Here is a 13,164-nt window from a genome sequence, read left to right as displayed (position 1 = left end):
TGGTTTCACAACCCAACCTGGTGAGCAATTCCCTGTACCGTGGCATCCTTGTCACTCGGATAAGACACTATTGCGCCATTGTGTTTTTCAGCTCCTCTGCATTTCATTACACATTATCATAAAAAGATGCATGCTATTACTTACCAAAGAACTGCTCTGTGAGAAGATTACTGGAGGTACATATTCATCCATGGATTGTCTTGATGTTGAGCTGCAGGAGATATTGTTTCTTGACTGTAAAGATAGATAGTATATGTTGATATAAAATAGTAATCTGCATTTACTGAAATCGGAAATTTAATATAAGTAGGAAATTCTATATTAAAGAAGTTATCCCACCCAATGTGATACATGAACAATATGATAGTTTGGATCCATCAGCTGAGACCTTGATGATCTAGAAAAAATTATGAATGACGCTGTAGTGCACAGGTGCGACCACCACTCTATTCCCTTCCACAGGTCCATTGGAGCAAGAGTGAACATGACAGTGAATGGAGCGGTGGTCACGCATGCCCACTACCATTCTATGCAGAGAGGAACCAGGAACACTAGTCTCCACTGATCATTGGGGGTCCCAGTGATCAGACCCCATCAGTCTATTTCCAAGAACTGCAAACTGTTTAAAATAACAAAAAGCATGGTTCTTTGATCCCCTCTTGATCAAGAGCAGATGCTGCAGCCTATCCATCATCGTCATTTGTAAGCAGCAGGCAATGATGTGCTGTGGTTGCATGTAACCACTATCGCGGATCTGTGGCCTCAGCAGTCACATGTAACATACAGTATGGCACCTGTTGGCTGAGGACTCTAATCAGCGGCAGCTGTCATATGTCCGCACAGAACATCATTGCTGGCGGCTTGTAAACCAAGACTGGAGGGGGAACCCCGAAAACATCTGTGCTGGAACATCAGAGCCTTGAAGAGGTGACAACCCCATCAATACCGTAAGTTAGCAAACTTTGTTTATAGGATGATTTTGGCTGAAGTACTGCTTCCATTCTGGACCTCAAGACAAAAACCATATACTAAAGACAATGCACACGGCCGGCGCAGGAGAGGTGTAGGACTATGTCAGCGTATCACATCAACTAGCTGTAGACAGTGGTAACTTGCTTTTTTTATTTGCAGTATCCCCTCCAGCATCGAGATGTCATCATATTTTGTAATCACTGGCTCAAGATCCAGTAGACACTCTGAAAGCAAGTCAAACAAGAAAAAGCATTATTAATAATAATAATAATAATAATAATAATAACAAAAATAATAATAAAATGGTAGCTGGAAATTACATATGTCGAAGTAAAAATGACCCCAGTCTTTCCTCATCTTCTTAACTTCTACAACACTACCTTATTTGCCAATAGTCCTGATTTAACCTTGCCGCGAATTATGCTAATTCGCTTTATGACAGCCTACATAAAAGCTAGGATTGTGCAAAGCAGATCTATGGTCCTTATAATAGGTTATCATGTAGGCAGACTACCGAGTATACACCCTATAATTTAATCAATACTTACATCAGTGTCCGTTAACCAGTGGCTAAGAGCTACATGTGACTTTCTACACCCCCACATGCTACAAGCTGTTGGCAGCGGTGGGCGCTGCATTAGTTTCACTGGGGGATCTCATAGTATTCTTGAATCTTGGTTAAAAGACATCTTTCTGGGCTAGAGAACTTGTAAACCCTTGTTTTACACATAGAAAATACCACTTATTTTTGCAATAATCTCTGGAGGCAGATTCTCAGGGAGATCTAAGTCCTGACCATAGATCTTAACAGATCATTTGCATAATAAGAAAAACATGTATTTCTCTGGAATAATATATGAGATCATAGATATCAAGGTATCATTTTATTCAGCTTCCTATAACCTGCATGCCTTGTAGATGGCTTAGGAGGGTTAATCCCACTGACAGATTCCCTTTACACACTGTATAATGGTTGTTAAAGATTTTGAGAAACTGTTTTCTTTTCAATGTTTTTTTTTCCTCTATGTTCTCTAAAAGTGTTAATATAAGCAGCACATCTTCTCCCAAAAAGACATTCATGTGATAATTTTACTCACTTAGAAAAGCAGGTCTATCATTGGGATCATTGGCCCATCCGGACTCCATTAATGACACAAATACGTCCCTGTCGGGAATATCAAAGGGTAGATACTCCTCAGTAGTGTCTGGTCTACTTCCTTTTGCTACACTGAACATTATCTGCATTGGATTTATAGCACCTGTTCAAATAAATCAAAGTTGAATTAACAATCCCATAATATAATCATCACTCATATAAAACAGAACAACAGTAACAAAAATACCATAATATATGCAGCAATATCCATAGCTATTACATATCATATGGTGTGTATATTTCTATATATATGATGCAAAACACCAGTCTTAAAGGGGTTGTCCAGTGTAATATGAAATGTCTGGAGTCACTCTGTGTGACTGCAGACTTTTGAACACCCCAGCTTATGCATTGTGCACTGCATGGATTTGCCGTTTTTTGAGCCAGGAATGCCGATAATGTATATTTAGCGAGGCCGTGCCCACAGAGCAGCCGCGTCCATGGGACAGTTGCACCCATGGGACAGCCACGCCTACTAGACAGCCACGCCCACTAAACTGGTTCCAATCGGGAGTTTGCATATCGCCTTTCAAGGAAATCTGTCACCAGGTTTTTGCCCCCTAATTTGACAACAACATAATGTAGAGACATAAACCCTGATTCCAGTCATGTGTCACTTACTGGGCTGCTTGGTAAAGTTTTGATAAAATCACAGTTTTATCAGCAGGAGATTATCACTAAAGGACTAGTAAAGTACACCCGCTGCCATGTAGGTCAACCCTGCCCCCACTACGGATTGCTCTGGTTATTCACATGTACACAGAAGGCTGCTAATCAGTTATGTGCATTGGTTATAGAGATCTCAGCATTTAGAGAACTGGTCGATCTTTGATTTTCTTCAATACTGCAGCAAGCAGCCCAGTAAGTCACACGTTACTGTAATCAAGGTCTCTGCCCCTATATAATGTTCTCAGATGGGGTAGCAAAAACCCGTTGACAGATTCCCTTTAATGAATCGGACCCTTTAAGAACATACTGAATACTATAAAGTAGCGGAGCATTAGTGTTACATAGCACAGATTGCAGTTCTCTTTGGTCATTACCTTCATACGGTTGTCTTCTGGAGAGAACTTCCCACATAATAATGGCATAGCTAGAACATAAAGCAGACGTGGCGCTCAGTTATTTCTAGTCATCACATTGGAATACATCACAGCATTGCACATTTCTAAGGCCAGATGTTTAGAGACATAACAACACGTGACTTATATGACAGATACAACATGGCAGGTAACTTGATTGCAGCCATTTTTTTTCTCCATTTGAAGTCCTTCTGTATCTGTTAATTAAATGACATCGCTTTATGTCGCTCTGACAGATCTCACCAGGCGCTCACAGACAATAATGCACTAAGAGGTGGGAGCAGAACATGGTAGGATGATTCAACTCATTAAGGAAAAATTAGTTTCGAACAGGGAGCAGCTATAAGTGGTGCCCAAAGGTCCCTATGCCAGGTAGGGAGAAAACAGTGTTATGATAATGGCAGGATGGGGCCTCTTACAGATATTTTATTAGTGTCCTTGATCTTAAAAGTGGATATGTCACTATATTTCACAATACAAACTACATATTAAATCAATCTCTTAGACCTGATGAAGCTGCTGTATTTACTTTTTGATAATCCATGTTAGACTGGCTGTAAAATCCTTGATGAAAGTCAATCTCTGCCCACCTAGCCTGATTTTCAGCTTCTCAGTGTCCCTCCTCATTGCTGCTGAGTCTCACAATGCTCTGTACAAGCTGCAGCTGACAGACAAGCTGACAGGGCAGAGAGTGAATATATCTGGACTCATACTTTCTCATAATATAGCTGGACTCGGTATCACAACTGTTCAGCCATTGTGACATGGATTTTCAAAGTAAATTAATCAGTCTCAGGTATAGTAGATCTCTTTAATAATCTATGCAATTTATATTGTGAAGTCTGGTGAGAGGTCCACTATAAAGAAGTTGTTTCACTACATTTTATAATGCCGCTATCTTTTTGTAAATACATACTGCTGCCTTAAGTGCCTTTGAGCAATGTTATCACTGACAGGTCAATCTGCATCACATGACCCTGAAACTCCACCCACAGCCAAGTTAATCAGGAGAGTGCCTGCAACTGGGTCATGGCTGGCTGATGCAAAGGATTCTGGAACTTGACGTGATATTAGCAGTAGTGATGAGCGAGTATACTCATTGCTCGGGTTTTCCCTGAGTATTTTGGCGAGCTCGAGATTTAGTTTTCGTCGCCTCAGCTGCATGATTTGCAGCTGCTGGACAACCTGAATATATGTGGGGATTCCCTAACAAACAGGCATACCTCACAGGTATTCAGGCTGTCCAGCAGCTGCAAATCATGCAGCTGAGGCGACAAAAACTAAATCTCCGAGCACGCCAAAATACTCGGAGATCACCCGAGCAACGAGTGTACTCGCTCATCACTAATTAGCAGATGCCAGTGGCAGCTGCAGCCTGGGTCCTGTGATGTAGACTGAGCAGTCAACGATAGCGCCGCTCAATGGCAGTAGTATATACTTACAAAAAGACTTATATACAAGGTTTAAATTGATAGCAGCATTATAAAATGAAGTGGACAACCCGCTAGAGCAATGGTTATTGACAATGACTTCCGTTCTTGGGACAAGTTGGTGGGATGAAAAGACTGGTATGCAAATAAATAGGAAAGAAAGAAAGATGGTGGTGTAGAGCTAATATACACTGCTCAAAAAAATAAAAGGAACACTTAAGCAAGAGAATATAACTCCAAGTAAATAAAACTTCTGTGAAATCAAACTGTCCACTTAGGAAGCAACACTGTTTGACAATCAATTTCACATTATGTTGTACAAATGGAATAGACAACAGATGGAAATTATTGGCAATTATCAAGACACACTCAATAAAGGAGTGGTTCTGTAGGTGGGGACCACAGACCACATCTCCATACCAATGCTTTGTGGCTGATGTTTTGGTCACTTTTGAATGTTGGTTGTGCTTTCACATTTGTGGTAGCATGAGATGGACTGTCAGGACCCTGAACATTTTTATTACCTTTGGTGCATTACTGCCCTTTTCCAAGATGGCGTCTTTGGTCTCATGTGCACTGTGTCTTCCTGCTATAAAACTCCACCCAAGCCTTCAGTCTGTGCTAGAGTATTCTGCCTTGCATCCAGCTCCTGATCCTGGTGACTCCCTGGCTATATACCTGCTCCTGTGAACCTGTGTGGTGATCCTGCTACTCTGCTCTGAGTTCCTGCTGCATACACCAGTTTCCAGTAATCCTCCTTCATCTGCTGCTCGTGTTTACTTCCATCTGCATTTGCTGGACATGTAAGCTGTTGCTGCTCTGCAAAAACCTGAGACTATTACCCAGGCCTCCCTGGTTGTGCTAAGATATTATTTGAACTGCCTTATAAGCATAGCTATCTGTGTTTGGACTAAAACAAGGACTTATTCGTGTCAAGTATCCTCAAGAATAATTGTGCTTCATAGACTTTCTGCGTGATTGCATTTTCCTCTGAAGTTCACTATAGACTGCTAAGCTGCGTTTAATATTTACTCCAAGTATTGTGGACCTGAGTTTCTCTCTGCACCTGTTTGAATCACCGTGTGATAATATAGACTTTACCACTTATAAAACTGTGCCCTGCAGTTGTCTTGTTCCATGCAAAGAGTCTCCTGAGTTATCCCCTATAATTATTACAGGATACTCTAGCCAGAAAAGAGGAGACTGCTGGAACAATGACTGCAGAAAGCAGATTAGAGCAGGTGTTTTCCATAATTAGATCACTGCAGAAAGATGTGGAAGGTCTGCAAAAGAAGTTTGGAAGCTTTGAACACAATCAACAAGTGTTTGGACAAACTTTGCAGGACTTAAGCACCCGCATGGCAGCCCAGGAAAACAAACTTGCTGGCATAGAGTCCCAGTATGTACGGGCTTTTCAGGACATAAGCATGCAAATAGCTGCACAAGCGACTTTACCCTCTGGGCAACCGCCACCAGCTAGCCCACCTAAGTTGCCCCCATTCAGATTTAATGGTGATCGCGACAAATTTCGTGGCTTTGTGAATCAATGTATGCTATATTTTGATGTGCATGCTGACCATTTTCCTACTGATAGATCCAAAGTATTGTGTGTAATAATGCTGCTGAACTCACGAGCGCTCGCCTGGGCAAATCCGATGATTGAGTCTCGTGACCCACGGTTAAATTACTTGGATGATTTCTTGGCATTAATGTTTGATGACCCTAATCGCCGTGCAACCGCTGAATCTGCTTTATTGTCTTTAAGCCAGGCTAAAAGTTCTGTTATTGAGTATGCCACTGAATTCAGGAGATTAGCGGTAGATACCAATTGGGACAGTTATGCATAATTGCCTATTTTTAAGAGGGGTCTGTCTAGTATTGTAAAAGATGAATTAGCTTGCTCTGAGTCACCACAAGAGCTAGAAACGTTTATACAGCATTGTGTGCACATTGACATTCACCTTACTGAGCGTAGGCAGGAGAAGTTTGCTGCATATAACTGTATTTCTAACTTTTCCCTTCCTTCCAAAGAGCCTGCAGGTAAAACCTCTCGGGAGGTGGAGGAGGTGCCCATGCAAATTGATTCCGTTCAGAGGCGCAAGATTAATAAGCGCCGGGAGCATCGCCATCGTGAAAGTCTATATTTCTACTGCGGTCAGTCTGACCACTTTTTAATCAACTGTCCCAAGTGTCCCAAGCGGCCAACAAGGTGCTAGCAGCGGTAGGAGAATTTGACAACTGTGATGATGAATCTGACATCTCTGAATGTAGCCTGCCTTTAAACGTTGTATTCCATTCACTTTCTATGACTTCACCCCCCAAGGAGCTTAAGGAAAAGAACGCTCACTGTTCTCTCCCTATTAAGATCCTGTGTTCAGGACAGTGGATTTCCAGTGCAGCTATGATCGACTCTGGTGCAGGTGGCAATTTCATGGATATCGCATTTGCCAAGGAACATGGTATTGAAATTCAGCAAAGAGCCTCTTCACTTACCATGGAAACAGTGGATGGGTCACCTTTAATCTCTGGGCCTGTGGATCAGGAGACCATACCCCTTGAAATTTTGTTGGAGCCTAATCATTAGGAGCAACTTTCTTTCTTGCTAATTTCTTCTCATTTTCCTGTGATTTTAGGCATTCCTTGGTTGCGTTCTCAGAACCAAATTATCAACAGGGAGACCAAGGAGATTATCTTCCCAACAAGGAGCAACTCAGCGTTAACTGAAGCTGTCCCCTAGTCCACAGCTATGGAACCACCTGTACAGGTATTTACTTTACCTTCAGCATATAAAGAGTTCTCTGACATCTGTGACAAGAATAATGCAGATCAGCTTCCTCCACACAGGCATTATGACTGTCCCATTGAGCTGTTTCCTGGGGCAGCTATTCCTTTTGGTAACGTATACCCGTTGGCGGCACCTGAGCTTCAAGCCTTAAAGGAGTATATTGATGAAAATCTGGCCAAAGGCTTCATACGTCCTTCTTCCTCACCAGCAGGGGCACCTATATTTTTTGTAAAAAAGAAGGATGGGACCCTGAGACCCTGTGTTGACTATCGGGAACTCAATAAGGTAACCATACGAAACCGTTACCCTTTGCCTCTGATTCCCGAATTACTGGAATGAGTCCATCATGCTAAGGTGTTCTCTAAACTGGATCTTCGTGGGGCTTATAATTTGGTGCGTATTCGTCCAGGGGATGAGTGGAAGACAGATTTCAGATGCCGGTATGGACACTTTGAATATCTTGTGATGCCCTTCGGGCTTTGTAACGCCCCTGCAACGTTTCAACACCTTGCTAATGACATTTTCAGAGATTTGTTGGACCAGTTTGTGGTGATCTATTTGGACGATATACTAATCTTTTCTGACTCTCTACAGAACATGAAGAACATGTCAAAACTGTTTTAAGACGTCTGAAAGAGAACCATCTGTATATTAAGCCGGAGAAATGCGAGTTCCATCGTTCTGAGATACAGTTCTTAAGTTATATCATCTCTCTCCAGCGGCTGAACATGGAATCTGGTAAGATTCAGGCTATCCTTGACTGTCTGGTACCCAAGAACGTTAAGGAGGTCCAACGTTTTATTGGTTTTGCAAATTTCTACAGACGCTTCATTCAAAATTTTTCTGATATTGTCCGTCCCATTACTTCCTTGACAAAGAAGGAAAAGCCCTTTAAGTGGTCATCACAGGCTCAAGAAGCTTTTGATTGGCTTAAGATCTGTTTCACCTCAGCACCACTGTTGATACACCCAGATCCAACACTTTCTTTCATTGTGGAGGTGGACACTTCTGATAATGCTTTGGGGGCTATTCTCTCCCAAAGAAATGGAGAGAATGGTCTGCTACATCCTTGTGCTTTCTTTTCCCGAAGACTAACCTCAGCAGAGAAGAATTACGACGTGGGAGACAAGTAATTACTGGCTATTATTGTGGCTTTCAAAGAATGGAGGCATCATCTGCAAGGAGCTGCACAACAGATTATAGTGCTAACTGACCATCACAATATAGAGTTCCTTAGATCCGCTAGATGTCTATCTCCTCGTCAGGCTCGTTGGAACTTATTTTTAAATCAATTTAACTTTGTTATCTCGTACCGTCCAGGTTCTCGTAATGGGAAGGCTGATGCTTTATCCCGAATCCATGCTGCGGATTCCGTACCTGGAGCCCCATCCAAGACTATTCTATCTGATGCCAATTTCATCGGAGATATCCACGATCAGGACTTGTGGAAGGAGTGCAGGGAGGCTTATGACGGTGATGTATTTCTGGCCAACCCACCTGTGGATATTAATCTTGTCTTTAAGGGTGGCATGTGGTTCAGAGATGGACATATCAACGTCCCTGAGGTCGTCCATCTGCAGATCCTCAAGTTGGTACATGACTCCAAGTTGGCTGGTCACAGGGGGGTACAGAAGACACAAGAGTTCCTGAGCCAATTCTTCTGGTGGCCAACTTGCCTGAAGGATACCAAGGACTATGTTCTCTCTTGCGAGGTATGTGCTCGTTACAAGACTCCTCATGTGGCACCTACGGGTCTTCTACAACCATTACCTGTTCCAACCCGCCTGGTCTATATCAATGGACTTTATTGTGGAGCTGCTTACATCGGGGGGCATGAATACAATCATGGTGGTAGTTGATCGCCTGACTAAAGCAGCTCATTTTGTTCCGTGCACCGACCTCCCTTCAGCTAAAGATACAGTGAACTTGGTTATACAGAATGTATTTCGGTTGCATGGGGTCCCGGATGAGATCATCTCTGACCGTGGAGTACAGTTCACTTCAAGATTCTGGAAGGGGTTTTGCTCTGCACTCAATATTAATGTCTGTCTCTCTTCCGCTTACCATCCCCAGACAAATGGTCAGACTGAGCGGACCAACCAGACGCTGGAACAATATCTAAGATGCTATGTCAGCCATCTCCAGGATAATTGGTTGGAGTTGCTGCCGTTAGCCGAATTTTCATATAACAATTATCAGAGCGCCTCCACTAAATATACACCTTTCTTTGCCAATCTGGGTTATCACCCGTGTATCTTACCTAGGTCTCCAGTTCTCCGGTTCCAGCAGTGGAGGAAAGGCTGACAGCGATGAGGCAAAATCTGGAGGTTCTGAAAGAATCCCTGACCACAGCTCAAGAACGTTACAAGAGATCGGCTGATAGATTCCGTAAACCTGCACCCATGTTCAAGGTAGGAGATTCCGTGTGGTTAGCAACTAAGAATCTGAAGTTAAATGTTTCTTCACAAAAACTTGGACAGAAATTCATTGGCCCTTTCAAGATCAACGGTATTGTGAGCTCTGTGGCCTGCCGGCTGAAGCTGTCTAGGACTATGAAGGTACACCCAGTTTTTCATGTATCTTTACTAAAGCCTGTATCTCCTAATACCTTCCAGGGACGTGTTGTGCCACCTCCGCAGCCTGTGGTGATTGATGGGCAAGAACAATTTGTGGTGGAAGAAATTATTGATTCCATGATTCGCAGGAATCTGCTTCAATATCTGATAAGATGGCAGGGATATCCCCCCGAGGAAGACTCTTGGGAACCTGTGGAAAACATCAATGCCCAACAGAAGATTTCTTGTTTTCATCAGAGATTCCCTGAGAAACCAGGTCCAGGATCGTCCTGAGGCCGCTTCTAAGGAGGGAGTAATGTCAGGACCCTAAACATTTTTATTACCTTTTGTGCATTACTGCCCTTTTCCAAGATGGCGTCTTTGGTCTCATGTGCACTGTGTCTTCCTGCTATAAAACTCCACCCCAGCCTTCAGTCTGTGCTAGAGTATTCTGCCTTGCATCCAGCTCCTGACCCTGTTCACTCCCTGGCTATATACCTGCTCCTGTGAACCTGTGTGGTGATCCTGCTACTCTGCTCTGAGTTCCTGCTGCATACACCAGTTTCCAGTAATCCTTCTTCATCTGCTGCTCGTGTTTACTTCCATCTGCATTTGCTGGACATGTAAGCTGTTGCTGCTCTGCAAAAACCTGAGACTATTACCCAGGCCTCCCTGGTTGTGCTAAGATATTATTTGAACTACCTTATAAGCATAGCTATCTGTGTTTGGACTAAAACAAGGACTTATTCGTGTCAAGTATCCTCAAGAATAATTGTGCTTCATAGACTTTCTGCGTGATTGCATTTTCCTCTGAAGTTCACTATAGACTGCTAAGCTGCGTTTAATATTTAGACCAAGTGTTGTGGACTTGAGTTTCTCTCTGCACCTGTTTGAATCACCATTTGATAATATAGACTTTACCACTTAGAAAACTGTGTCCTGTAGTTGTCTTGTTCCATGCAAAGAGTCTCCTGAGTTAACCCCTATAATTATTACACGGACTCAACAACCCACACAAGTGGCTCAGGTAGTGCAGCTCATTCAGGATGGCACATCAATGCGAGCTATGGCAAGAAGGTTTGCTGTGTCTGTCAGCATAGTGTCCAGAGGCTGGAGGCGCTACCAGGAGACAGGTCAGTACACCAGGAGATGTGGAGGGGGCCGAAGGAGGGTAACAACCCAGCAGCAGGACCGCTACCTCAGCCTTTGTGAAAGGAGGAACAGGAGGAGCACTGCCAGAGCCCTGCAAAATGACCTCCAGCAGGCCACAATGCATGTGTCTGCACAAACAGTTAGAAACTGACTCCATGAGGATGGTCCGAGTGCCCGACATCCACAGATGGGAGTTGTGCTCACAGCCCAACACTGTGCAGGAAGCTTGGCATTTGATACAGAACACCAGGATTGGCAAATTCACCACTGGCGTCCTGTGCTCTTTACAGATGAAAGCAGGTTCATACTGAGCACATGTGGCAGACGTGACAGAGTCTGGAGACGCCGTGGAGAGTGATCTGCTGCAAGCAACATCCTTCAGCATGAACGGTTTGACAGTGGGTCAGCAATGGTGTGGGGTGGCATTTCTTTGGAAGGCTGCACAGCCCTCCATGTGCTCGCCAGAGGTAGCCTGACTGTCATTAGGTACCGAAATGAGATCCTCAGACCCCTTGTGAGACCATATGTTGGTGCGGTTGGCCCTGGCTTCCTCCTAATGCAGGACAATGCCAAACCTCATGTGGCTGGAGAGTCAGCAGTTACTGCAAGATGAAGGCATTGAAGCTATGGACTGACCCGCCTGTTCCCCAGACCTGAATCCGATTGAACACATTTGGGACATCATGTCTCGCTCCATCCACCAATGTCACGTTGCACCACAGACTGTCCAGGAGTTGGCGGATGCTTTAGTCCAGGTCTGGGAGGAGATCCCTCAGGAAACCATCTGAAGCCTCATCAGGAGCATGCCCAGGCGTTGTAGGGAGGTCATACAGGCACATGGAGGCCACACACTACTGAGCATCATTTCCTTGTCTTGAGGCATTTCCACTGAACTGTAACTTTTTTTCCACTTTGATTTTGAGCATCATTCTAACTCCAGACCCCCGTGGGATATTAGTTGTGATTCACGTTGATAATTTTTAGGTTTTATTGTTCTCAACACATTCCACCGTGTAATTAATAAAGATTTACAACTGGAATATTTTATTCAGTGATATCTAGGATGTGGGATTTTAGTGTTCCCTTTAATTTTTTGAGCAGTATATATACACTACTATTACTACAAATTTTTGATCTCATTTTATTCTATTTTATTTGGCTGTATGATGAAAGAGTATAGTTTTTTGTCACATTTTTTTTTTTTTTTTTTACGGTGTTCATTGAAGGGATTAAATATTTGGCAGCTTTGGTGATACCAAATATGTGTACTTTACATATTTATTTTTGTTTTTTACATTAATATACATATTTATTGGTATAATTTTTTTTTTTTTCATTTTTACTGTTTATTTGGTGATTTTTAAAAAATATTTTTACAATATTTTTGGGGGGCTTTTACTGTTTGTTTTTACTGTTTTTACATTCCTTGCCCTGATCGCTGATATAATGGCCTGGAATGCTTTTGCATTGCAGGGTATTTGATTAGCCAACTGCACACAGGCAGGACCTTGCAGGCCACCATACCTGTGTAAGGGTAGGCCAGGCCGGTAGTCGTGGCTGAGGTAAAAGTCTCTTGCACACCCTGACCTCCCCTCACGTACACTCCATGTCAGCATACCTGCTGCTCCTTTAGTAAGTGTACCTGTTTCTCCAGGTCCAACTCTTTCAGAGTCTCCTCTCTTCTTCAGGGGACTCTCTTCAGTCGATTTCACACAGAGACACAGTCCATTGAACACTTGAACAATAAACTTTACTAAAGACGGGCACATAGCGGCTCTCTTCAGCATTTTCAGCAGGCTTTACATTAAACAGTTTCCTTGCTGTGCCATTTATATCTGGCTTGGATTTATACAGCTTCTTCTCTTTCTCTGCCTTTCCTTCATCTTTACTAAGCCCGCTTCTGGAACGGACCGTGCCTATCGGTCCTTCAGTGTCCTCTGTACCCAGTCTTACTTTAGTAGGGATTCTTCTAAACCATTTCGCCCTGGTCCCGAGTACATCCATCCACTTAGCAAGTCGCCTGAGTGACCTG

General features: G+C 43.2%; 1 protein-coding gene across 3 annotated transcripts in view; it reads right to left on the bottom strand.

The window, feature by feature from the left end:
* RIPK2 (receptor interacting serine/threonine kinase 2) overlaps positions 1 to 13,164 on the bottom strand; it is a 77,973-nt gene that overhangs the window by 28,637 nt on the left and 36,172 nt on the right. For all 3 annotated transcript variants that reach the window (XM_077270787.1, XM_077270788.1, XM_077270785.1), the window contains exons 5-8: positions 3,172 to 3,221; positions 2,070 to 2,231; positions 1,117 to 1,196; positions 145 to 234 (exon numbers count right to left, since the gene is read on the bottom strand). In XM_077270787.1, the coding sequence (XP_077126902.1) occupies positions 145 to 234; positions 1,117 to 1,196; positions 2,070 to 2,231; positions 3,172 to 3,221 (382 nt within the window). The remainder of the gene's footprint in view (positions 1 to 144; positions 235 to 1,116; positions 1,197 to 2,069; positions 2,232 to 3,171; positions 3,222 to 13,164) is intronic.

Source organism: Ranitomeya variabilis, chromosome 6 (genome assembly GCF_051348905.1).
Source record: "Ranitomeya variabilis isolate aRanVar5 chromosome 6, aRanVar5.hap1, whole genome shotgun sequence".
NCBI lineage: Eukaryota > Metazoa > Chordata > Amphibia > Anura > Dendrobatidae > Ranitomeya > Ranitomeya variabilis.
The sequence above is the reverse complement of the archived record's forward strand: the minus strand, read 5'-3'. Positions and strand labels throughout refer to the sequence as shown.